This window comes from Marmota monax, unplaced genomic scaffold (assembly GCF_021218885.2).
Source record: "Marmota monax isolate L192 unplaced genomic scaffold, Marmota_monax_Labrador192_F-V1.1 WCK01_AAM20220418_F8-fsc00069, whole genome shotgun sequence".
NCBI lineage: Eukaryota > Metazoa > Chordata > Mammalia > Rodentia > Sciuridae > Marmota > Marmota monax.
Genome location: NW_026695243.1, coordinates 6,956,186 through 6,982,524, shown reverse-complemented (window position 1 = coordinate 6,982,524; position 26,339 = coordinate 6,956,186). Strand labels below are relative to the sequence as shown.

At 46.5% G+C, this 26,339-nt stretch overlaps 1 protein-coding gene across 3 annotated transcripts; it reads left to right on the top strand.

The window, feature by feature from the left end:
• Positions 1-451: 451 nt before the first annotated feature.
• Tmem8b (transmembrane protein 8B) lies at positions 452-26,339 on the top strand. Of its 3 annotated transcripts, none has more exons than XM_046457180.2 (13): positions 452-1,197; positions 5,853-6,042; positions 6,417-6,624; positions 12,890-13,023; positions 13,346-13,614; positions 14,233-14,558; positions 15,758-15,851; positions 16,042-16,165; positions 16,239-16,381; positions 16,555-16,733; positions 21,849-21,995; positions 22,161-22,277; positions 22,531-26,339. In XM_046457180.2, exons 1-13 carry the CDS (start codon positions 660-662, stop codon positions 22,885-22,887), a joined length of 2,826 nt encoding a protein of 941 aa, XP_046313136.1. In that variant the 5' UTR covers positions 452-659; the 3' UTR covers positions 22,888-26,339. The 3 variants fall into 3 exon arrangements, with proteins under 3 accessions (XP_046313136.1, XP_046313137.1, XP_046313138.1); XM_046457181.2 differs by having other exon boundaries at positions 454-1,197; positions 22,527-26,339; XM_046457182.2 differs by lacking the exons at positions 452-1,197; positions 5,853-6,042; positions 6,417-6,624; positions 13,346-13,614 and having other exon boundaries at positions 10,100-13,023.

Sequence of the window (26,339 nt, the reverse complement as noted above, 5' to 3'; positions counted from 1 at the left end):
GAATCCGGGCCGGGAGAGGAGGGATCGGTCACCAGGACAACCGGAACGCCCAGTATTCTCCCTGCCAAATAGCAGTCTAAACATCTTTCTCGAGGCTGCTCTTTCCTGAGGGGACTACCTTGGACCTGCTAAGGGGGTTTTCAGCGAGTCTCTAGGTAGGAAGTGTCGATATTGTGGGTACAACCGTGGGGAGTCTGGATTTGTGAGGGTCCCTCTAGGGTTCCTGTGAGATACCTGTGAGGTGTTCAGTGGGGGCTGTGAGGATCTGAGGGGTCAACGGGCTCAGTTGTATGAGCGAGAAGGGAAGGGTCTCAGGTGAATTGGGCTGGGCGGAGTCTGTTCTCGAAACCCAGCAGGACTAAGTTAGAGACCAGTAGAATTGGTCAGGGGGCGGGCTTTATTGAGAGGGACCAATCGGACTGGGACAGGGGCGGAGCGTCATACGACGTCAGGCCCAGGCCGCCGCCGCGGGGCCTGGTTATCGCCGGTTCAGCGCAGCCCGGAGTCGCCCAGGCCTGAACTCCTACCCAGGTCCCAGACCCCGGCCCCAGGCCCTCGAGGACACCGGAGGCCACCCCTAGGGGGTGGGGAACGGAGCCGCGGGTCAGCTCTGCGAGCGTCCCGCATTGGCCAGTCCGGCCCCGCCCCCGCCCCGGGCCATGGCCCAGCCCTTATCCCGGCCCCTCATCCTATCCCAATCCCGGTCTTGGCCTCCGGCCCCGCCCTCGCCCCATTTCCCAAATCTGTCCCAACCCCGGTCTGGGTCCCAGCGAATGCCAAGGTCCGGGTCCCAATCCAGGGCCCCCCTCCAGTCCCAGTCCTTGTCTCTGGCCTGGCTCCCATCCCGGCCTCGGCTCTTGTTTCACCCTCTGTCACAAATTCTAGCCCAGCCTTTGCCCCCACCCCATTCCCAGGGTTCGCTTAAGTCCCTGACCCAACCTCGGCCCTTGCTCAGGTCCCCACCACAGTCCCACCTTCCATCACACCCGCTGCCCTTATTCAAGCCCCAGTGCTCAGCTCAGCCCAATCCATTATCTCAGCCTTTGCCCTCATCTCTGTGTTTACCCAAGTCTCTCCCGCTGGCCCCCCGCCCCTCTCATACTCTGCCCCTCTCCCAGCCTCGACTCAGGTCTGGGCTCCAGCTGCCGCCAGCCCTATTGCTGTTGTTGCTGTTCTCTGTCCTTGGTCCAGGGGCTGGTGAGTGCGGAAGCAGGAAAAATTGAGGCAAGGATGGGGTTCCAGTAGGGCTGGGTGGGCTGGGGAGAGATTCAGGAGAGATGGGACCTGGGGAGCTAGATCTCTGGGGAAGAAGTGGGGAGAAATAGGGAGGAGAGAGGGTTTATACAACAGAGGAATTGGCAGCATCAAGAGTGGAACTGGGTTTGAGACTCAGCAAGTGGCTAAGAGTCCCTAGATCAGAGACTTAAAGATTTTCTCTGCTGGTGTGTCCATCTTGACCCCCCTTGATTCTGGCTTTTCCAAGGAAGTCTTGAGGGCTTTGCTCCTCCTTCTGTCAAAGTTTGATAGGGGAAGACATAGCCTTGTATCAGAAGCCTCTAGTCCACTCTGAGAAGATATGGCCTAAATCTTTGAGATATTGGATATGCTTAGTGCAGAGTATTGAAGATAACATGTAGCAAATAGATGGACCTAGATTAGTTGCCAATATAATGAACTTTCTTCTTGTAGTGAGTCTTTTTTCCAAACAAGCTTGATTTGCCTAGAAATAATTCTTGATAGTTTTAGAGCATGGTTGAAACCCAGAGGCTGTTTTACAGATGGGGAAACTGAGGCTCAGTGAGGGAGCAATTTTTAAAGGTCATATCATTTATAAATGGTGCTGGGGCTAGAAAAAGATTTCCTAAATCCTGTCCTTACTAGTGTTTCCCTCTTCCCACCCCATTGCAATGTACACTGAATAGGAAACAAGATGAAGTAAGGAAAGGTTCAAAGTACAACCTCTCTTCTCCCCAGTCTGCCTACAAAGGGGCTTCATCAGTGAACTGTTTATTATTTATCAACTGTCAACCTGGGGCCACCATCTAGCCCAGAAAGTAACTTGGCTACTAAGAGGTCCAGCTTCTTAGTGAGTGGAATGAGGGAGGAAGAAGGGGTCCTGGCCTAGGGGATTTGCCATATCAGTGGCTCCATAATGAAATGACTGTAGTCTTCATGGCCTCAGCTTCTAACTACCTTCTAACTACCTCTGCTGGATGATGGCACTCTAGATCACATGGAGATGTGCCTAGTGGAATCTTTGGCAATAACAGCTAACAGAACAGCTGTGGGTAAATGTGGGTTTCATTGAGCTCTGTGGGTCTGATTTAGTGTATAGACTTGAGGAGATCAATGCAAGCCAGAGGTCACAGACCCTGCAGAGATGCCTGCACATTTATATGCTGTGTGTTAACTGAGGGATCTGTAAGAATATTGGCATGTGCAGTGTTTGTACATGTTTGTGTGTTAATGAGTATAACCACAGGTTTTTGTGGGGTACATGTAACCCAAGTGTCCTCAGAATACCTATGTTTTTGTGTGAGCATGAGGGGACATGTGGTTCATGCATAAACCTCTTCATCTCTATCTGCTGCTTGTACAGACTTATCACTGAAGTGTTACCTTTAGAAGTAGATGGTTCCTAGGTTGAAGACAGTGTTCACAATATGTAGAACTAATCCACTGGTCTCCAGCCCATCTCCTAGAAGGAAGGAATCATTGAGGAAGATGGGGTTCAGTGTTGATTGTTACATTTGGCAAGTTGGGCACTCAGCAGAGTCAGCAGCCCATCAGCTTTTCAGTTTTGATGAGGGAACCCATACTGGTTAGTTAGCCTAATCCATAGCTTCCATCCCTGCCACCAGAGTTTCTTTGTTCATGAGCCCACTGGGCTGGCTAGGGGAGGAGGGAGACTGCAAGCCACAGTGTATAGGGCTGAAAGTTGTGGATAAAAATATGATTGCCCAGAAGCAGGTTCACTGCTTTGGGGAGAATTATAATGAAACTGAAAAAGAATTCCAAATAGGCCCAAAAGCAGGTGGGGCTTCCCTTAGTACTGTTATTAGCCAGTGCCTTGACAATTGTGACCTGGCATTCATGGGTGCTCTGTGACCTTCTTTGTTTGAAGAGAAACTGTCAGTGTCATAGGATCATCATAGTATAGGACTGCACAAATTCTTATTGTTGATTTCTGGATCTTCTGATTCTGTCTCTGATCTTTGGGTCATTCCTTCGGTTTAGCTGACTCTGGTTGATAACCTGGGCATGCCTTGTCATTTTGAGAAATGATCTTTTGGTGAGGTGTGGTAGCACATGGCTGTAATTCTAGTGACTTGGGAGGCTGGGGCCAGAGGATTGCAAGTATGAGGCCAGTCTCAGCAACTTGGAGGGATCCTGTCTCAAAATAGAAAAGGGTTGGGGATATAGCTCAGTGGAAGAGCACCCCTGGGTTCAATCTCCAACATGTAAGTGTGTGTGTGTGTGTGTGTGTGTGTGTGTGTGTATGTATATAAGTATATAATATAAATATATTAAAAATTCTATTTTGTTCTACCTAGTGCTGTTAGGAGCAGTGTCAGCCTCCATGTATGTATATGTGTGTGTATGCATGCATGTGCACATGTGTGTGTGTGTGCAGGGGTTAGTAGTGGTAAATCTCCCTAGCTTCATCATAAAAGTACTGGGACATCAGGATAGGATCATCTGATCTTGGCTAAGGCCTTACTTATGTTTCTTCTTTGGCACAGCTCTGATAGGCCCTGTTCAAGCCCCATATAAAAGCTTGGGGTGAATGGAGCTGTGGATCCTTTCTCAAGGATGTGTCCCCAGAACCACTTCAAGGTTCCTCCCAGCATTCTCAGCTGCTGCTCACTCTTTTTTGCCACCAGCCTATTCTGTGACCTCCACAGCCCCTAATCACTTTGGGGATGGCTTACTAGTTCCCTGATTCTTCAGGTCATACTACTATCTTTCAAATCCCAGGACTCTTTGTGCTCATCTATCCATGTTTGCTAAAAGTCACAAGCTGCTGTTTACACTAGCTCTCTGAGGGACTGACCAACATGTCTCCTAAGAGTAGCAAAGGCTCCGCTACCAGCTTTGAGCAGGAGCAGCCCTTCCCTAAACCCAGCAGAGGGTGCTCTAGAGCTCTTATTTTTTGTAACAGAATCCAGGCTCTTCAGCTGTAGGCCTTCTGTTTCACAGTTGTCACAGCCAGGGCTCCTAGAAAACCTGCCTTCCCCATCAGTTGGTCCCGATGTCCTTTATCACTCTTGGATGCATCTCCATTGCTTTCTGAGTGCTGTGCTGTGAGCCTAGAAAGGTTCCTGGGCAGTGCTCAGCTTGCAAGGTGGCAGATCTTTGCTGACAGTTGAAACTGATGGTACTGTTGGAACTGGAAAGAGTAGTGCTTGAGTGTAACCATTACCTTTGAGGATGAGCACAGACCAATTTAGAGCAGTGACCTCTACCTATATAGGGAAGCTCTCTGGAGTGTCTGTGACTCTTAAAGTTGCCTCAGTTTAGTGGGGCCAACCTTTACCATGTTCTCTCCTTCAGTAGCCATGCTTTTCTAGATGCCTTTTTCTTTGTTATTTCAAGGAAATAACATTTTGGGAGTTTGTGTCTCCTGTCTTTAGAGACTGTCAGATTTACACCCTTTTGATATTTCCTGCTTGCCTGAAAACTCCCTTCCAGAAACTCCCCACCCTAACCCCTGTTCTGCCTGAAAATACTTGATTTCCCTACCTTCTCACTTGTCATTAAGACATGCTACTAGGCTTCTATGGGGACTGGTCTGAAGTCTCCAGAGTGGTCAGACTCCCTAGAGCTTTACTCTGGAAGACCTTGCCTGTCTTTTAGAACCCTCTTTTTCTATCCAGATAAACTGCTGGGTTATTTTCACTACCACAGCAGTCCTAGTCACCACATGTTGGCTTGGATGGTGCTGACACCACGTTCCTGCTCACCTTGGCTCTGCTCCTGACAACTATGATCAGGTATCTCGGTATTTCAGCTAGAGATGACCGCTTCCTCCCCACCTCCCAGCCTGAATATTCCCAAGTGGTTTGAGATTCCACTGGGTCACCAAATGACTGCCTCACAGGGCCTCCCTCAGGGTAAACACCCCTGACTGCTTACTCTAACCCTAGAGGGCCTAATGACTCTCTTTTCCTGGGCATTCTGCTGGTGGTCTGCCAGCTCCTGTTCTTGCCTCTGCCACCCAAGCAGGCCCCCTTGTAGCCTCACCACACCTTCCCCTCCCTTCTCCTGCTCTGAGCTAGTATACAGACAGCTCTTGTGAAGCTTCTGAGGGATTTTGCTGCTCCTAACCACCAGGGAACAGAAAGGGGCAGAAAATAAACAAGGAAGTTACACAGTTCCATGCTGACTCCCAGGCCCCACAGGTGGAGTTCTAGCCTGCTCAGTGGCTTAAGAGCCCATGCCAACACACACAAACACACACACACACACACACAAACAAACAAACAAACACACCTTCTGTACCTCTGTTTTGTTAGGTTGTTAGGTTTGGTAAGAAGAAAACAATGGCTCCTAAGTAAGGGGGCAGCTGATTATCTAAAGGGCCCTGGTTTTAAATCCTCAGTTTGGTCTAGGTAGGAGCCTCAGTTTCCTTATTTGTAAAATAAGATATTTTTTCTTTTTCCTTTTTTTTTCCCTTCTTAACAAGGTCCCTATAAGGATTATACCAAATGCTTACTAGGGCATCATGAGATCTACTTCCTGGCTTGGAGGAGAGCATTTGTTGATTTGGTGCTATGGTTAGGGTGACTGGCATGCCTAATGGAAATGCCCTCTGTTCTGTTCTGCTCTTTTATCTTTCTCCTACTTCCTAGGAGGCCTTTTCCTGACTGATTACTCCACCTGCTCACCCCGAAAGCTGAGTCCTTTTCGCTCCTTTGCCAGCACCGAGCTCTTCCACTTCCATGTTCCTGAAGACACATTCCTGGCAGTTTGGAACCTCATCATATTCAAGGAGCAGGGAGGAACCTTTGGAGATCACTGCCCAGATCAAAGTGTGACTGTGTAAGTGTCTGGGTTGCCCTCCCACTTCCCCTTCTAAATCCAGAACACTTTCCAAACTAAAGTGTGACTTTATGAGTATGTAAACTGATCTCTTGACCCTGATCTTGACCCTTATCCATATTGGAGGGTGACTGAGGGCCGTGAACTCTGTCATCTAACTACTTCCTGACTACTGTATAATAGTGTGAGCAACTGAGCTGACCCTTTTCCCCTTATAGCCTGAACTTCTAACCTGGAACCACTTTATTGTATGGGTCAGTATAGGGAATCCATTTGTTTTTCTGATGATGAGGTACAGTTCTCCTTTCTTTCCCCCATTTCCTATCTCCTATTCCATTGCCTGCTTTCCTTCTCTCCTAATTCTGGTCCCTCAGGTATTTCCGGTCTGGGGCACCCCCTGTCATCAATCCCCTGCATACACACTTCCCAGGGGACACAGCTGTGCCTGGGGTTTTCTCACTGACCCTCAGCTGGACATTGCCCAACCGCACCTCAGGCATCTTTAACGTCAGCAGCCCGTTACCTGGGGACTGGTTCTTGGCTGCCCACCTTCCCCAGGCGCATGGCCACATCTCTGTCAAGGTGGGTGTATATTGCCCAGGGTAGGAGGGATCAGAGTTGCCTCTCCATCTCTGCTGAATTTATTGCATGGGCTACCAGTCACACTAATCTTGAGCCAGGGTGGGCAGCAGCACAAGGGTGGTTGTGGTAGAGCATGGCTTCAGGCCAGCAGGTCATTTGGTGAGATAGTCTGCAGGATACAACTTGGGAGCCTTAGGGAGATATAGTGGTTCCAGGAAAATGAAGACAAAGTCCATAACCTGGAATTAGAGGTTCTGGCACTGGGGTGTAGTGTCCCTTCCTATTGGAACTTACTAGGGTTAATCAAGGTGACCAGAAGCCAACAAGAGACTGGTCATATCTGCTGTACAAATTCAGCACTGGTCAAATCTGCTGTACAAATTCAGCAGTGTTGTTTCTAGGATCTTGTTTACATTTTGGCTGGTGAGATCCCTGAAGTCTCTCTTATTTCACAGCCTAATCTCTAGAACAAGAGGGAGTATGTTGCTCATCCATCATAGTTTCAGACAGCACTCCTCACCCTGTGGAAACCATAAGAGAAGCCCTCTTCTGTTAAAAGGAGATTTTGGGTGGCCAGTGTCCATTATGACTTGGCCTTCATTTGATTTAAATATCAGCACTGATTTTACAAAGCAGAGATTATTAAAGTCTAAAGGGCAGGTTAAAGGTCAGGGTGCTTCTCTGGTTGGGAGAGGAAGGAAATGTCACAGTGTTTTCCTGCCACTCTCATGTGTTTGGCTGGGTTTCCTTGCAGTTGTAAGGAGAGCTGTAAGTTTCCTACTCCTGTTTGTTGGAGAAGTGGGGAGGGCACGATGATTTGGACATTGTCAGAGTAGGATAGCCATATGTGTGGGGCTATTAGTAAGGGCAAAGGTCAAAGCATGAACAGAGAAAATATTTAAAGAACAGGACATTATAGAATAAGAAAGCTGGTGGAATTTGGTCACTGATAATTGGGAGTGGAAGAAATTCCCACCCAGGTCAATATTTGACTTTGATATATCTCTCCAGGATAAGTTTCTTGAGGAATGAGACAGTGATTGTGTCAGACTCACCTCTTCACTTCCTGTTGGAGTCCAGCATTAAGAACATGTGTTAATAATGCCTTTGAATGAGCTGTGAATTGCACAGGGACAAGTACACTGGCTTTGTTGTTGGCAGAGACATGAACTAGGAATGAGGTAGTCTCTGGAGGCCTCGATAATAGGCCTAGTTTTCCTAAGAGTGATGAGGAAGAGAGCCTGGGAGCCCTCTGGATGAGTTCATGCTGGAAGCTTACCTGGAAAAGGCTCTGGGATCTAGGTAGGCCTTGAGCTGTATCAGAACCAGGGAGGAATGTCTTCATGGGTCTTTGGCCAAATTTCAAAGAACCTGCTCCTAATCCCAACTATGATCCTTGACTTGCTTTTTGAGAACTGATGAGGAGACTCTTCAATCCCTTCTCTAATTATCCATAATCTTCCTAAATGAGCAGAGGATCCTGGGGCTTAGTCCTGGGCTGGGATTATGGCAGCTGTGGCCTGAGTAGAAGTGGACAGGGTTTCTTATAGCTGCCAAATTGGGAAAATGGGGAATCAGAGATAGTAGTACAGAGAAAGGCTGCTCTAAACCTAAAGCATGATTCAAAGTGCTCAGATTAAAGGGAGCTGGGTAATAAGAAAAGAACCAGGTCTGCCATGCTTATTTACTTCTATTTAGAACAAGTCCTTGCTACTGTAGCTGGAGCCTCAGCCAGCAGGGCTCCCAGGCAGCAATGTGACTAGGGGGAAAGGGCACAGCTCTTGCTCATGAGGTGGCAAAAGGTTTAGACACCAAGAAGATGTAACTCTTTAGCCAGTCCTGCTCTAGAGGTTAGTTGTGTGTGATCCTTCTAAGAATTTGATTGCCATCTGAACTCTTATACGCACCTCCAAGCTCTCCATACCATGGCTAGTTTTCCACACTCAAACCCATGGGTTTATGCCCAGAACATTCCTCCATTCTCTCTACTTGTGTAGTCCTTGTACCATGGTTGTTCTGACTTCCTGTGAGACTCGTCAAACACAGGAAGTTATGGGGAATCAGGAATAGACTTAGGTGAGAGCTAAAGAGTTCCAACAATGAAAAGGCAGTGTTGTTTCTAGGATCTTCCTCAACTCTGGGGATAAGCTCAGATAGCCTTTATTCCTTAGTCCTTTTGCACCTGCTTGTACTAGGCCTTGTGTTGGGTGCTGGGAACACTGGGGTAAATAAGATATATATTGGTGAGATACCAGAAATGTTTTAAGAGGACAAAGGAGAAATGGCTAATTCAGTTTGAGAGTTTGTTGGAGGTGATATTTGGCAAATGTTAGAGGAAGTAAGACCTAAGGATGAGGAGGGAAGGCATTCCAAATAATGGGAGTAACATAGGCCAAAGTTCAGAAGGGAGAACTGGAGTAGTTCAGTGTGGGCTGAGTGTTAGGTTGGGTGAGGAAGGTGGAGGGATTAATGGAAGTCATCTCCTGAAGGGCCTAGAAGTTTGAACTGTATTCTGAGACTGTTGAGGAGCCTGGAAAGGTTATAAGAGGGAAGTAATTTATCTGGTATAGGCTGCTCTTCTGAGCTCCAGTCCCACACTCTGCTAGAGCCCATATCTGCATGATTTATTACTAGTACCCAGCACATTATCTGATCCATGGTGGAGCCTTGGCAATTTTTTTTGCCCTCCTGCCACCTTCTCAAACTCTTATATCCCAAACTGACTTAATTTCTCCTCCTTCCCTTGTTGCCTTCTTCGTGTCAACCACTTCTGTCTTGTTTCCCTGTTCCCAATATCCTTGCCTTTCCTGTCTTGAAGAATGTGTTCGTTCTACAGTGCCTAGTTGCCAGCCTGCCTGGAGAGGCTGGCCTTTGGCTTGTAGATTTCAGCTGGCACCCAAATGGCTCATAAGGATACTTCATAAGGAGAAACTTCTCCTACATGGATAGGTGTAGGTTCTCCTCAAAGCCTTCCTCTTCTGGGTCTAAAATTTGAAACTAAATAAAAGGTGAAATAAAGAAAACAACCAAAAAGAAAACAAAGAAGCTGAGTTTATGGAGGAAAAGAACCTGTTCGATCCACTAACTAGGACTAAGTTTGACTCAATCTCACCTGAAGTGGTTCAAATCTACTAATAGTACCATTGCTATTTTTCCTCCTCCTTCTAAGTTATTGTATTTATATATTTCAAATAGGTAATATATGCACCTGGTACAACGTTCAAATGGTACAAAAGGCGTACAGTGAAAAGTAAGTCTTCCCTTTTTCTCCTCCCAGTTCCCAGTTTCTCTCCTCAGAGTTAACTTGTAATCAGCTGTTAACTAGTTTCTTATATTACTCTTTCCTTCTTGAAGTACTTTCTCCTCTTGACCTTTGTAACATTATAGCACTGTCCTTGTTCTCCTTCCCACTACCCCTGACCCCCTCTCTTTCTCTTTTCCTGGCTGCTTCTCTGCTTGATCTGTATGTACTGTAGTGATCTGATGAATGGTCCTAGAACACCTCCTTTTTATTTTTTTATTCTCTTGCTTGGTGTAACCAGCACAATTGTTTAAAATATCATCTATGAGTTAATGCCTTTTAAGAGTAGGCAGCCAGTCCTAATTTCTTTGAATCTCAAACTCAATTTTCAACTGCTTATTTGGCATCTGCAATTGGATGTCCAAGAAATGTTTCAAGCTTAGTATGTACAAATCAAAGCAAAGTTAAAGGTAAAAAACTCTTTGATTCCCATTTCACTTCTTCCAATCCAAGCCTCTTCTTTTTCCAGCTATCTTCTTAGTAAACGTCACTGTCTTGATTCCTATTTTCTCCATAACCAATCCATAAAGAAAATTTTTTTGTCAACTTCTAAAGTGTTTCAATTCCATTTTTATCCATTTCCACTCTTAGTGTACCTTCTCTTAGCTTTCTCCTGGGTCACCATGTTAAACTCCTAAATGGTCTCCCTGCTTCTGCTTCTGCCCCTTGCAGTCTCTCTGGCCATCATTTACTTTCCTGTTGAGTTGGTGCTGACAACTGTGGGCAAGGGAGCTGGGCCAATAATAGGCTATTTCCAGAGAAGGCCAAGTTTCTTTGGGCATCTTCCATCTTTTAAAGAAATGCAGCTCACCCATACAAAGACATTCCAGAATCCATCTACCTTGTCTTCCACACCAGGATCATTCAGATTGTTTCTCATCTACTTCTAATTCTTGACTCTCTGGTTTCTTGAGTTTCTTTGCTTTGAACCTGTTCCTTCCATGGCTGTTAATGTTGGCTTGGTCTGTTGATTTAGTCTGAACTCTCTTACATGGTTTCTGCCTTGTCAGTTCTTGAGGACCTGACTTCTGGGCCCTTTCTCTGCCCTGTAACTTCTCTGTTTTCTATTCCATATCGAGGGAAGGGGCTGCACATGCATGTTTTACAGTTGAAGGAAGAAGCCCATTTTAACTAGAGAAGTCATGTCATATGATCCTTACTGAAGCCCACAGCAAATAGCAAACAAAATGTGGAGCAGTGTTTATATCCCTGAACTGTCTAGCAAGGAAATGGGCTACTTCCTGAGCATGAGCCCCACCGTCGGGACTCACTCACTGAAAGATTTTTGTGGTGATTTCCAACTTAAGAGGTGGGGCCACTGAAATGCCTTGTTGAGAGTATTTCTGATCCTTAGGGTATGACACCATAAATGACAGACATGTGCTTTGTATATCAGAGAGGGAAATTTGTGAGCAACTAGATTGTTCAGTAGCTCTTTGGAAGAACCCTCTTTTGACACTTAACTTACTTGATGGCTATTATTTCAACTTGATGGCTGTTTTTCTTCGGCACCCAGTGTGTGCCAGATCCATGCTAGGCACTGGGGATGCCATTCTTGTTCCAGGAAGAGGATAGTGAGATCTTCTGGCTATCATCTCTCAAGGCCTCCTTCCAACCTCATGGAACTTGGCAGGGAGTCAGTATCTTGACTGGATTATTCCATGGCATGAAACTCAATGGAATGTCAGGGCCTAGAAATTTTATTTCAGAACAAGGTTTGGAGGTATGTCCTGGTCAGAATAACCACATAAGTGGGTCATGGCCTTACTTTCTTCGGCCAGCAGAAGACCATTTGTCCAGAAGATTATAGGAAACAAATTAGGAGACCACTCTGTCCCTTAACTGTTAGGTTTTTAGAATTATGTATCTGAAAATGCTGGAGAAGAGGCACCATAACAAATGGGACTGTGTTCACTGGAGTAATGGGGCTCAGTTGGCTGGGGTGGTGTCAGTGCAGTAGAGAAGAATGGGCTAGGTAAATTGTCCAGGACAAGATAAGCTGGGGGAAATGTTGTCCTCCAGTGTCAGAATAAATAGTCTCAGGCTGAGGAGACAGGTGTAACTGTGGGTCTCAAGGACAGAGAGGTGGGAAGGGGATTCAAAGATGATAGGTTTTGGCTTCAAAAATGTTCGAGCTGCCCCAAGCTGGTATGTTTCACTATTGATTCATTTATTTATTTTTATTTTGTTTATTTATTTTCATGTTGTGCTGAAGATTGAACCCAGTGCCTCACATGTGCGAGGCAAGAGCTTTGCTGCTGAGCCACAACCCCAGCCCCTATTGATTCATTTATTAAACAGATATTTATTATGTATTTTGTATACTACATTTGGCTTTATATCTGAAGGAACAAAAATAAAATAAAACAAAGTTTCTTGTATTCAAGTTACAAAGAGTATGGAGGTTGCCTGAGAGGTGATGAGTAACCCTCACTGGGAGTATCGAAGCAGAAACTAGACAAGGGAGGGAACAAGGTGGGACATAAAAGCAGTGAATGATTCAGATGGTGGTGGTGGTGGTGGTGGGAGTTGGCTAGGAAGGCTTGAATGAGCTTCCCCTGACCCCCACCCCCCAGAGAGCCAGTGTTCTGGTCAGGGAATGGGGTGGTTTGAAATTACAGCATCTTGGGGCTAGATAGGAATGCTAAAGAGAGAGGGTTGGGTTGGGAGAAGCACAAGGGCCTGATTATTGGGTGGGTTTGGGCTTAAGTCCCCAAATCTGTCAGTGCTGAGGATCACAGCAGACTTTGAAGACCCCGGTAGACAGAGGAGATCAGAAATGACTGCTCAGGCAGGAAGGACCAGAGCTTAGAAAGACCACAGTCAGAGCCCAGGGATCAGGTGGACAGGGGAGGGGGATGGGCAGGGAGGGTTCTCTCTAATCTATTTAGCAGATTCCTTAGCTTTGGTTTACTAGCACCCCTGCTGTCTCTCCTGCTCCTGCCACCCTTGCTTCTGTCTCAGGGTCTCCAGGATGAGTGTCAGTATCTCCTTCAACCGCAGCTGATTGTCCGGCGTTTGCTGGACGTGGCTGTACTGGTTCCTGGCCGACCCTCAGAGCAAACCCTTTTTCCACACAATCGCTCAGCTCTGTACAAGTAAGTCAAATACTCTATACTGGGCCCCTTTTCACTTCCATGTTGGATCTTAAGCAGATGGCAGGGTTGTTTTGGTTTCTCAGCTACCTGCCTGGTCCTGTTCATCCTCTGGCTGAACTAGATGGCTGGGTGACCCAGAACCCCCAGGGTGGGTTGGATTCCTGCCTCCTCTTTTCTAGCATAGAGGGCAAGACTTGAAAAGGCCACCTATGCTCCTGTGTTTCCTATCCCTTCCCTGTTCCCTTCTTCCTCATGTTTCCCTCCTTCTGGTGTCCCTCTCACCTCACTGTCCTTTCTTGCCCCCAACCTCTCCTCTGCCCAGGGTCTTTGTGCCCAGCTTTACTTACAGGGTTTCAGCGCAGCTGGTGTGTGTGGGGGGCCGAGGGGTGTCTGCCTGCCCTCTGACACTGCGCCTACGTCCCAAGGCCCCACCCTTGCACAACTCAAGCTCCGTGGCCTGTGGCGGTGCCTCAGTATGCCAGCTGGAGCTGGCACTGCCCCCCTGGGGGCACTGGGTCTACGTGCGTGTGGAGACATCATACCGGGGCCCTGGCAGGACCATCCGCTTCCAGCTATGTGTGTGGCTACAAGGTCAGAACCCTCACATGTACCCCAGTCACTCAGCCTGTGCAAACATCCATGACTGGGAAATGATCTGGATTGCTGCGTTCAGTGACCCTCTGCCATATCTCTACAATCTTCCCCATCCCACCCAGGTTTCTTCACATTCCCTGAATCCCCCACAATTTGGGCCTCCAAATCATTAATGGCATTGAGATCATTGTTTGCACCTGCCTTGAGATAGCTGATGACTCTTCATTATTTTTCTTGATTTAAACCTCTTTCAATTTCCTGGGGTAGGCAGGAACAGCTAGGATTTCTGGGGATACTATCATTGCCAAAGTCCATGCAATTCAGTGAGACGGTCTGTCATACTTAGTTACCTGTTTCAACAGTGTTTCACTGCCCTTAGGGGAGGGACATATGACCTTGATTCCTTCAACATGATGTTATATTAGCTGTGTCCACTGGGAAACACCTGGACCCTGTCTTGCAAGCTGGATGCCCTACACTCCCAAGAGATATCATATTCTAGTTCTTACCCCTCATATCCTTTGATAATTCCTGTCTGGCTCAGTTCTGGTTTGTGGTGTGGCTGTAGGGCTGTGAGGGCTACAGGTGTCAGCTCTGGTTTCTTCTGCTTTACAGAGTGCCCACAGCCCAGTCTGTCCCGTGCCCTGGTCCCTGGAGCTGCTATGAATATGCCTCAATCACTGGGCAACCAACCACTTCCTCCAGAGCCACCATCCCTGAGGACTCCTGCAGAGGGGCCTGAGGCCACATCTCCACCTGAGCACTGCTGGCCAGTGCGCCCGACTCTGCGCAATGAGCTGGACACCTTCTCTGTCCACTTCTACATCTTCTTTGGACCCAGTGTGGCTCTTCCACCTGAGCGCCCAGCTGTGTTTGCCCTGAGGCTATTGCCAGTTCTGGACAGTGGAGGTGTCCTCAGCCTGGAGCTCCAGCTCAATGCGGTACTCTTTTGTAGAATGGAGTGGTTGTCCTGTGGGGGAGTTGAAGGGGAAGGTGTCAGAGGTGTGGAGGGCCTTGCTTCCTCCAAAAAGCCAGTCCAGACTGCTTCCACCTAAGCTATTGAATGGGTCACTTCCACCTATCCAACAAGACGGTGCTCCCATTTTAAGAGAACTTGTCTCAGTCCAGTTTTGGTCAGAAAGCATGCTCTGCATATTGACTCTGCTGAGAACAGGCTGGGTCAGCCAGGGCAACTCAGAGTGGTCTGAGTTTCCATTTTTGTAGGCTGACTGCCTTTGCAGAGGGCCTCTCTAATGGTAATTGGTAATTGTTCATTTTTTTCTTGCATATCTTCTGTAAAGAGGGGCTCACCACTTCTTGTGGCCAGGCAGTCCTTGTTTGGGTAGCTCCTTTTGCCAGTGATGTTTCTGACATTCCGTCAAAGTCTGCCTGCAAGATTTTTTTTTTTTATCTTTGTCTTGCTCAGAAGTCATAGCTAGTAAATCTATCCCTGTCCTTTTAAAAAAATTAATAGACGTGCTAGGCACAATGGCACATGCCTGCAATCCCAGCAGCTTGGGAGGCTGAGGCAGGAGAATCTTGAGTTCAAAGCTAGCCTCAGCAAAAGCAAGCTGCGAAGGAACTCAGTGATACCCTGTCTCTAAATAAAATACAAAATAGGGCTAGGGATATGGCTCAGTGGTTGAGTGCGCCTGAGTTCAGTCCCTGGCATCAAAATAAATAAATAAAATAAAATTAATAAACTACTTTTTTAGCGCAGTTTTAGTTTATAGAGTGAGCAGAAAGTACTCAGTTCAATGCCCTTCTCTGTCTGCACAGTGTTCCCTGTTACTGACATCTGATCTTGGTGAGGTGTGTTCACTATATCCCTATTGTATTTTAACAGCCCTCTGATGTTTCCCTTTAGATTCCCCAAAGTTGAAACAACCTTGGTGACTTGGGCCCCTACTATTCAGATCTCTCTTTATCTGCCACTTCTTCTCTGGTCATACTTCTACTGGTCATCCTGTCTCTGAAATAAATGATCTGAGGTAGTCTGACCAGAGTGGCAGGCAAACCTTGCCTTAGATTAAGTGAGGTCCAGTGAGGTCTGGAAGGGTGGCTGGTGTAGGAGTCTGGCGGGAGGTGGTGGACCCACCTGAAGAATCTGACAACCTCATCTCAATACCTTTTCCTACAGAGCTCTGTGCGCCAAGAAAATGTGACAGTGTTCGGATGCCTGACTCATGAGGTGCCTTTGAGCCTGGGGGATGCTGCAGTGACCTGTTCCAAAGGTGGGGTGAGGAGTAGGAGGGAGAGGAGGCTGATGTCTGGGCTTGGTGGGAGATGGTGTGGAGGAAGGACAGGGTCTCTGGGCAGTGGGTAAAGGTGGGTAGAAGGTTCCTGGATCCTGACCCCAGGCTGACTGCTTCTCCTCCCTGTCTCTCATGCTTCTTCTTTCTTCCCTCTCCCTTCCCTCTTCAGAATCCCTGGCTGGCTTCCTGCTCTCAGTCAGTGCCACCTCCAGAATGGCCAGGCTACGTATCCCATTTCCACAGACAGGGACCTGGTTCTTGACTCTCCGCTCCTTGTGTGGTGTAGGGTCTCGGTGAGCAGTGCAGCATGGATGGGGGTGGAGTGGGGAAGACCCCGGCTCCAGGTAACAGTCATTGTGTGTACAGGTTTGTGCGGTGTCACAACGCAACTGCTGAAGTGCGGCTGCGCACTTTCCTGTCCCCGTGTGTGGATGATTGTGGACCCTACGGCCAGTGCAAGCTGTTGCGTACACACAATTACCTATATGCAGCCTGCGAGTGCAAGGCTGGTGAGCATGCTGGCAAGGGAGTGGGCATGCTGGCCTTCCTGACCCTGGGAGGTGGCTTGGAGTGGGGAAATGCTGGGCCCCAACATGGGCTTAGGACTCTGGGGGCCAGCAGAAGTATCTGCTGAACTTGTGGCTACCTCCTGTTCTCTACCCTGTGCCCTCCCTACCTACAGGGTGGCGGGGCTGGGGCTGTACCGACAGTGCCGATGCACTCACCTATGGATTCCAGCTGCTGTCCACGCTTCTACTCTGCCTAAGCAACCTCATGTTTTTGCCACCTGTGATCCTGGCCATTCGGAGCCGGTATGTGCTAGAAGCTGCCGTCTACACCTTCACCATGTTCTTCTCAACGGTATGTGATGCATCTTTCTCTTTACCATGTTCTTGTCCATAGTGATGCATGAGGGTCTGCATTTCCATCATGTTCTCTACAGGCTGGGGGATGCATACCTTTAGGATGGCTTTTATAATAGTATTCCAACCTCCCATGGCATGCATTGAAAGTGATAGTTTTGGTAAAGACCTTGGGGTAAAAATGAACAAAGCTGTTTGCAACTGAATACAACAGGGTGAGACTCTAGCTGCCCCATACTCTGTTCTTCTGGAGGGCCAAGGACAACTCTATTCAGCACACTGGCCAGGAGACAATACAGAAGTATGTCTATACCTTCACTCTGATCTCCTCTGGGTGGGGACAGGAAATCTATGCTTTTACCCATATCTTTGCATTGAGTCTTCACCATCATGTTCTTTCTTTCTTTTTTTTTAAATTTTTTAGTTGTAGATGGAAACAATATCTTTATTTTTTATTTATTTATTTTTATGTGATGCTGAGGATTGTACCCAGGGTTGTATGGTTTGAGGCAAGCGCTCTACCACTGAGCCACAACCCCAGCCCCTCATGTTCTTTCTTGATATGAGCTCTAGCTCCTTTGTGCTCATGTTCTCAATCATCCTGGGGGAATTTCTATTATCTTTAGCATGTTCATCTGTAGCGCATGAAGATATGTCTCCCATTCAGTCACCATGGGCTTCTTGACTTCTCATAGGAACTTCTGGAAGGCAGAGGAGATTTAGAGACATGTAGGAAAGCCTGGGTCTCAGATACTTGGTCCTGAGATATCGTGGGATATGGCAATGTGATCTAAAATCCCAGCTCAAAGGAGTGCATTTTGATATAGATTTGTAGAATTTTGTTGTTGTTGTTTTGAGATGGGGTCTCACAATGTTACCCAGGCTTGTCTGGAACTCCTGAGCTCAAGTGATCCTCCCACCTCAGCCTTTTGAGTAGTGAAGGGCTACGATGTATGCCACCATACCTGGAAAGATTTGTAGTTTGGAGTCCCTCCATTCTCAATAATGGAATCTCCATGATTCCTCCCCTGAATTTTTCTACTTCTCTTAACCATAAAAGTTCATATCACAAACAAAAATTTCAGGTAAATATTAGGGAATGTAGAGAAGTGAATCTACTAATGTGATTTTCCCCAAAGGAGACTTTATGCCCCACCAAGATTCTACATCTAGGGATCTTGTCATCTCATCTGTTCTTGGCATCTTATGGCATAGAGTGCCTGCCCATGAGTACTGCAGGAATCTTAGAGGGATTCAGACTGTCCTCATGTCTTGGCAACAAGGATACCACAGAAACCACTGGTGCCTCCCTGGTGTCCAGCATTACTAGATCAGACATATGTCCACGTTACAAAAACCTACTTGTCATCTGGGAGAAAGTAAAGGTCCAGTGTGCTGAAACTGAGGGTCCTACCACCTGACCCCCAATGCTGGTCCCTGGTTGAGGAAGTGTGGGCTACAACCATGTTGCACAGACCTTGACCCTTTAAGCTGCATGAGAAGAACATAGCCCAGTTTTTCTTGGTTGGGTCCCTTTTCAGGCCTGCTCTGATAGTGGCTCACTCTATTTTTATATTAGACACTGTCTCCCCTTCTCATTGCCAGATGCCCTCCATACTGTTGCTCACCAAATCCTGTAGCAACAGCTGTTCCACCAGCCCACTCTTGGCTTCATGCAGGTGGAATGTGATTCACAACTGGTATGAGTGCTTCAGTGTGTCAGGAGCATGGAGTGTGTGGGGAGAGCATATTCAGTCCCCTGGACTTGGCACAAGCATCCTGGGCATTGGCTCCAGAGTGTTCTAGGCTGGATGACCTTTCCTTTTCTGGATTCAATGACATGTTGACTTGAGAACAAAAGACCTTCTTTTCCCTAGTAGGAGTGCTGAGAGAGAGAGAGCTCCCACTTTCTCAAACCAGGCAAGAAGCAAGAGAGTAAGGAAGAGCTTCTGGCTTTAGGTGTTGGCTGGAGTCCTTCTCTGACTCCTGTTCTTTTATTACATGGGCCAAAATGAGAGGTCCTGGTCATCCAGTTTCCAGGGAAGTTTCCCTATAGTCTCTCCTTTCCCATTCTTTCAGGAGTCTAGACTTGTTTCATTCTGCAGCAGTTCCATTTGAGGAAGCATTGGTCATGTTGCAGTTGACAGTACCAGGGCAGTAGATGACAATCAGGTTCCTTGTCTTAAAATCTAGGATACTATACTCCTGGGATTGTTACATGGGTTCCTAACCAGGGCACAGAAGCAGAGAGCAGGTTTATAATTCAAAAGTTTACAGATATGAAATATGGGGGGAAAAACAGGCCACAAGCTTGCTGTTGATTTTGTATGTAGCCAAACAGTTCAGATAATAACAGCAAAAAGACATACATGTACTGAATATGTGTTGTGTCACATTCTGCTAATTTAATCCTTACAGTAGAACTATATAATAGGTAGGTCTTTTTATTCTTTTTTAATTTTAACTTTTTGTAGATGAAGGAAAGTTTTATACTTTGTCTAAGAGAGAAGGTGAATGGTAGAGCCTAGATTCTCATTCAGCCTGACTCCAGGTCCCTTACAAATAATCATTGAGATATATTGCTCTTCTGATATCCTGGACAGTGAAATTATTCATAAATTTCTAATCTGACTTCTGTTCTTCTGATATCCTGGCATATATAAACTCATGACCTTAGATTAGTAGTTCTCCCCACATTCTTGTGATAGTTTTTTTTAAATTTGTAAATGTATATGGATAGAATGCCTTTATTTTATTTGTTTATTTATTTTTTTATATGGTGCTGAGGATAGAACCCAGTGCCTCAGGCATGCTAAGCAAGTGCTCTGCCACTAAGCTACAGCCCCAGTGTGATAATTTAAAAAAATTTTTTTTTCAGTGCTGGGGATTGAACCCAGGACTTCATACATGCTAGGCGAGTACTGTATCACTGCACCACATCCCTAGCCCTTCTCCAGTTCTTAAATAATATACCAAACCAAACCAGGAAGAACACTGCAATTGTGCAGTGCTCACCCCTTCGGTGCAAGCCATAGATCCTTCACAGTGCTACTTATAATCAGATCCCAAAAGGCCCAGTTAGAGCCCACATCGTGGGCTATGCAGCCTTCCTTGCTGATTGCTGACATCCTGGCAGCAAGCCCACCCTCTCATTACCTCTTCAGTTCCTTGACCTGCCACTTGTAATTCTCAGTGGCCCTTAGCAAAATCCCAAAAGTGTTTCCAAGAGAAAATGAATTTAGGAAACAAAAAAATGAGAGTGACAGTTAAGTTACAGTATATGCTGAGTGTAAGTATCCCAATGTGTGCATGGGTACCCTGTTTTGGAGCATTAGATGAACTATATTATAAAAATGTTAAATTGTATAGAAAAAAGAATTTAGGATAATTTTCCCAAATTTACTTCAGATAGAATATTATGTTAAATAAAATAAGTTTGACTTATAATATCAAGGGTTGATTTGGACACTAGAGAGAACAAAGGAAAGAAGGTGGGATGGGGGCACGAAACTCTTGAAAATAGATGGGAGACCAGTAGAAAAAGGGGGAGAGGAGTGAAAGAGGAATTAGATTGACCAAATTGTGTTATGTGCATGTATAAATATGTCACAGTGAATCCCACTATTATGTATAACTGTACCAACTAAGAAATAAAACGTACAAATGTCCTCATATATAGTATCCAAATCTGACAAAGTCATTAATTTGGATTAGAATTATTTTAATAGAATCCAGTTTGTAATGGAAAATTTTAAATTCCCGTTTTTCTGTGTCATTTCTACCACTTTTTATTGCTGTTGACAAAAAATACCAATCTAAAAATAAGCCCACACATTTCAATGGAACAATTCCCTCACATGGCAATTTAATTTAACCCTACTCCTGTGGAGTTTCCACAACCTGAAACAATCACTACGACTTTTTATTGTATTAGGAGAATTCTAGTCACAGAATATCAGTGAGGTGATTTCTCTAAAACATCTCTACTCCAGAGACAATATATGCATTCCCCCGAGTCTTTTTTTCAGTGCGTAGAAATTCCTAGAGAAAGTCGGCTCTTAATGTGTCTTCACTATTTGGTTAATTCAACACTGCTGATCTGTATCTTCCTTTATTTTTGATCAAATGATTCATTACAAGTTCTTCTTCCAGACACTTTGGGACATTCCTTTCTATATACTTGAAAGTCATGTATATGAAGCAAATGCTTAGTTAAGCCTGAAACATAAAAAGATGTTTGAAAAAAAAACACTCTAAAATGTGAAATAGTTTGGGTAATTTGGTGGCTGTAGTGCTTACAATCTGGTCTTAGAAGTGGAGAATAATCAGTGTTTTATAGCTAAAATAGAAAAAGATAAAAATGTTGATTTGTTTAAGAACAAAATCAATCAACAATTAATCAGCATGTGTAAGAGAAAAATCTGAAAAATAAACAAATCTCAGGCATAGTCAAACATTAATTCTCCGTAGTGTAGGAGAGGTGGATACTGTCCCCATATTGTTCCCTGTGGTGTGAAGCACCATGTTGTTCTCCTGGGCCTTGATGACTGCCTTTTTGCCTACTGTGTGCTCCCCTTGGCACTGGATGGGAAGGGATGAAGAAGGCCAGTGTGTGCAAGTCCTGAAAGTGAAGCCCATTTCATAATCCGATCGATCTATCAGGAGAAACTGGAACATTTAAGGGAATTGGTGGGTCTAGGCTTTCAAAGAGGCCAGAGCTAGACCCAAAGCGTGGGCCAGGGATGGCGATTATTGATGGAACCTATGATGAGCATGAGGAGAGAGGGAAGGGATTGACCTCATCTTGAGAGATGTGTGCTCCCCTACTCCTGGCCTGGCACACTTCACAGCACATTCCAGAAGTGGAAAGATTTAGAAGGCGAGGACCAAGGTCAAAACTTCCAGATGCTTATGGCTTATGAGGCAGACCTGGCCTCCTTACCACATTCTTCTCAGGAGTGGGGAGTTGAGCATTTCCTGGTTCTTCTCACCTGTGGTCTCTCACCTCTGCTTCTCTGACAGCAGTATACCACCCCTGTGGCCTCTTTCTCTAGTTTTGTAGACCTAGATCTTGGCCCCAAGTTCCTTTAACACCTGTCATTTCTTCCTCCAGTTCTATCATGCCTGTGACCAGCCAGGCATTGTGGTTTTCTGCATCATGGACTACGATGTGCTACAGTTCTGTGATTTCCTGGGCTCCCTAATGTCTGTGTGGGTCACTGTCATTGCCATGGCTCGGTTACAGCCCGTGGTAAAGCAGGTCAGTTTGGATTGGGCCCTGGGGGACAACCATAGCCAAAATCTACTTGAAACCCACTCCTGCCTTCTCCCTGGGGGATTTTCCAAGTACCTCTGTCCATTCTGGCCCAGTCCCTAGAGTGCTGTCACTTGGCATTAGCCCAGCCCCGGAGTCCTCTTTCCCTAGGTGCTGTATTTACTGGGGGCTATGCTGCTGTCCATGGCTCTGCAGCTTGACCGACATGGACTCTGGAACCTGCTTGGACCCAGTCTCTTCGCTCTGGGAATCTTGGCCACAGCCTGGGTAAGGGCTGGGAGGCTGTGTGTGTTGGGAGGCAAGGGAGGAAGACTTGGATGAAGGGCCCTGGCCATCTGCTCTCCGTTTAAGGTGGGCATGGATTCTTGTTACCACCTGCTGTTCATCGTGTACACTGTAGTCTTGGCAGGTGCCTTTAGGTCACAGCTAGGGCTCATGGGAAGCCTGAGCATGACTGGCTTTGGCTTGGGTCCCAGGGCCTTACATTTCTGAGCCCCATTTCTCTGCCTCCCCTAGACAGTACGCAGCGTCCGCCGCCGGCACTGCTACCCACCCACGTGGCGCCGCTGGCTTTTCTACTTGTGCCCAGGCAGCCTTATTGCAGGCAGTGCTGTCCTCCTGTATGCTTTTGTGGAGACCCGGGACAACTACTTCTACATTCATAGCATTTGGCATATGCTTATCGCTGGCAGCGTGGGTTTCTTACTGCCTCCTCGTGCCAAGACTGACCACCGGGTCCCGTCTGGAGCCCGGGCCAGGGGCTGTGGATACCAACTGTGCATCAATGAGCAGGAGGAGCTGGGCCTTGTGGGCTCAGGAGGGACCACTGTCAGCAGCATCTGTGCCAGCTGAGTGGGGCTTTAGGCCAGGCCCCTGAGGTTATGAACCCTTCCTAGGGATTTTCCTGGGAATGTGGAGCCCTCCTGGTGCCAAGAGATTGTTGTATTTCTTGAGGACATGGAGCATTTCTCAAGGACATCAAACTCTTCCAGGGACCTGGAGCCCTTCCAAGGACATGGGGAACTTTCTGAGGGCTTGGAGTTCTTCTGCAACCATGGAGTCCTTCTTAAGGACTGGAGCTATGCAGGGCAGAGAGCCCCCTCAGGACCAAGGAGTCCCTCCTAGGGGCATAGAGCCCCTAGGATATGGAGCCCTCCTATATAGACACTAGGGAGACACTGCTCTGTTAGGAATGTGGCATTGTTCCAGAGGAAATGGAGTCCATCTTGGGGAAACTGAATCTTAAGATTTTCCCAGAGACTCAGCAACTCTGGCCTCAGGCTTCCTTCCCAGAAGCAGCATCTGGGCCTGTGCTGTGCTGGAAAGGGAGGATTGTAGGACAGACGTAACTGGAACTGGGGCTGGGTGGCTGACGTCCTGAATTGATGCAGGTGGGATCTGGAGTGTCTCCAATGAAGTATGTGCTGGTTCTGTGCTGCCTTTTTCCCCTGGGCTCAGGGAGTGGGGAGAAGAGGAGGAGAGGGTCCCTGAGGTAATAGAAGGGGTGACAGGACCCCAGCCTACAGGAGCTGCTGGGAGCCTACTGTCTGAGGCTTCTGCCCTATCATGTACACTCCTGCATCCCTCTCATCTGGTCCCTGTGTTCATTTCTAAACAGTTCCTGGTGCCTACTTTTCAATTCCTGTGGGACCTAGACTGCAGTAATTAAGAGGGGTGTGTGTGTGTGTGTGTGTGTGTGTGTGTGTGTGTGTGTTGGTCACATATAAGCATGCACGTGTTTGTGTATGCTGAGATGCTTGAATCAGTGAGACAGACCTCCTTCATGATAAGCCCACACTCACAGGAAGGAAGCTGAGGTGCCAGGAAATTAAGTGACAGGTACAAAGTTCAGCTGTGCAAGAAATATCACAAGAATGTCACTTCTATTTTGAGCCTCCATTTTTTTCTGAGTACCAGAAACAATCTTTTGTTAATTAGGATTTAATAATTTTCATCAGGGTCATAGCTGAGTTCTGAGGGTTTTACAAAATGCCAAGATATTGATGTTGAAAGGAGCATTCTCTCTGGCCTCCAGAGAGAATGGCCTCACCCATCCACTGAGACTTCCATCATCCCATTTGGTTCCCAGTTAGCATTCCAGGTAAGTCATCTGGATGAGGGAGAGATCTTGTTCCTATCTATATAACCCTTCTGGTTTGAAGGTCTGTGCCACATGCAAAGACCTACAAGATTGTCTAAGGCCTTTGTTATGTGGACACCATGAAGCCATTTCTACTGTGGGGTCCTTTTCTGAGTTTCTCTTGACAAACAAGGCATAAGTTGCTCTTTTAAATCCTACAGACCCACGCAGGGGCTTGGCTCAGGGCCCCTCCCTTTGGGATCTTTTTGTGGCAGTGATATCACTTCATTTCCTCTTCCTTTCTCTTCCTCCATTTGTTAATCTTAAGGAGAGGATGGGGGAAGCCTTATTGTTACTTGCCATGTTTTCTCCCAAATCTTTTATCTGTGCCTTAAGTTTTTTTCTGTTCCCTTTAGGGACTAAGCTTTTGATCCTCAAATGCCAGGAAAATCTCCCTTTATCCTCTCCTCCTACAATCGCATCTCTTCCTTGGAGTTACTTAGTAGAGAATGATGTGGCCAAATGAATTGTGAGAATGAAGATATATGACCTTGGTGTCTGTTCTTACATCAGAAATTTTATTTTCTTTCAATACTCATTTGGATAGAGCCATGTTACTAAGATGCTTGAACCCAATTAGCTGGGATTCAGGATAGAGTTAGTGGAATCCAGAAGACACTGGAATAGGCAACCGAGCTAGGACACACCTCACTCTGCTAGGATGGGTTGGAAGGGGCTTCTGGAAATGAGGGGCTTGAATGAGGATTAAATGAATTTCTATAATGCCAAGATGTTGGGAGAGTGTTCTCTGAGGTCGCCAAGTCCATGTTATATCCCTTCCACGAGATTCTTATCATTCCATCTGGTTCCCTTTCAGTAAAAAACTTAGAACAAAGCATATTCCCTAGGCTAGTGTGTGACGTGTATCCAGTATATGCTAGTCAAAGGCCGTGGAGTATTGGGATGTGGGGGGAGACTGAGGGTGAGACACAGGCAGGAAGGAAAGATATTTACTCAGAAAACTGAAGAGTGCAGTGTGTATGGGCCATGTTTGTTTGTGTATGCCTAGGTGCATTTGTGCGTGAGTGTAGTGGGGTGTTGTTGGAATGAAGCCAGTGATGTAGTTGGACAGGTAGGTGGGTTCTGGTCTTTGCTCAATAGGAAATGAGGAACTGGCTGGTGCAGGGGACAGGTTTTAGGGAGAGTTTGGAAGATGAGAGTGCAGTTATACAACTGTTGCACTATTTGAGAGAGAAATAGTAAAAACTTTATGTGGCATCAGTAGAAAGGAGGGGACCACTTTAAGAGCTCTTAGGAGATAGATGGTGCAGGACTTAATAACTGATTGAACATGTAGGTGGTGAGGTGTGAGAGAAAGTCTAGGATAACCACTATGTTTCTTACTTGGGGTGATGGTGTCACTGAGATGGTCCCACCACTTGAGGTTGAAAATGATTTAATTTTGGACATTTTGAGTTTGAGGTGCCTATAGGTTCATGGGGGGAGGGGATTAGCAATAAAACCAGGCTGGGTATAGCACTCAAACCAGGCCTAGAGCCCTTGTCTCTCCCCTAGCTTGTCTTATTGGTGACAGGCCAAGAACCAGACCAGCCCTGCCTTCTATAAGGATGGGGCTGTGGTCAGCTGTGTTAGTGCTCATTTCACATATCTTTACACAGCCACACTCTTAATTCCTGACCACTGGCAACTGCCTGTAGCACATTCAGCACCACAGAGCTCAAGCCCCAATGGTGAGCTGCTGGGTGAACATTTAGTTCAGAAAAACTGCTCCTGGGAAAGCCCTGAGGGCTATAGAAATAGGTAAGATATGCTGACTTCCAGTCCTGAGGGAACTCAAATGGTGGTGAAATCGCACAAAAGAAAGGATGAAGTACCAAGGGAAAGGTGCCATAGGATGTAAAGAGGACAGTCTCAAAGTGCATCAGAGAAGATTGCATGAAAGAGATGGTGTCTGAGCTGGCTTTGAAATCTCATCCCAGGGTGACTGAGAACAGCAGGAGCAAAGACCTGGAGGTGGAGAAAGCGCAGAGGATGTAGTAAGGGGCCAGCCTGTGTGGAGGGGGAGAGGAAATCAGGCCAAAGAAGCAGATGTAGCCAGATTCTGGGGAACTTGAAGACTAAGCAAAAGAATTTGAACTTAATGCTGTGGTGATGGGGAACCATGAAAGATTGTTGATCACAAGAGTGATAAATCAATTGGGATTTCACATTAAATGGCAAAACCACTA

Bases quoted from the DNA above. Each gene is read 5' to 3' on its own strand.
- Tmem8b (XM_046457180.2), top strand. From the start codon at position 660: ATGGCCCAGCCCTTATCCCGGCCCCTCATCCTATCCCAATCCCGGTCT. The intron at 6,625-12,889 runs GTGGGTGTATAT...CTTCTGTCTCAG, and splicing joins ATGGCCACATCTCTGTCAAG to GGTCTCCAGGATGAGTGTCA. The intron at 15,852-16,041 runs GTGGGGTGAGGA...TTCCCTCTTCAG, and splicing joins TGCAGTGACCTGTTCCAAAG to AATCCCTGGCTGGCTTCCTG.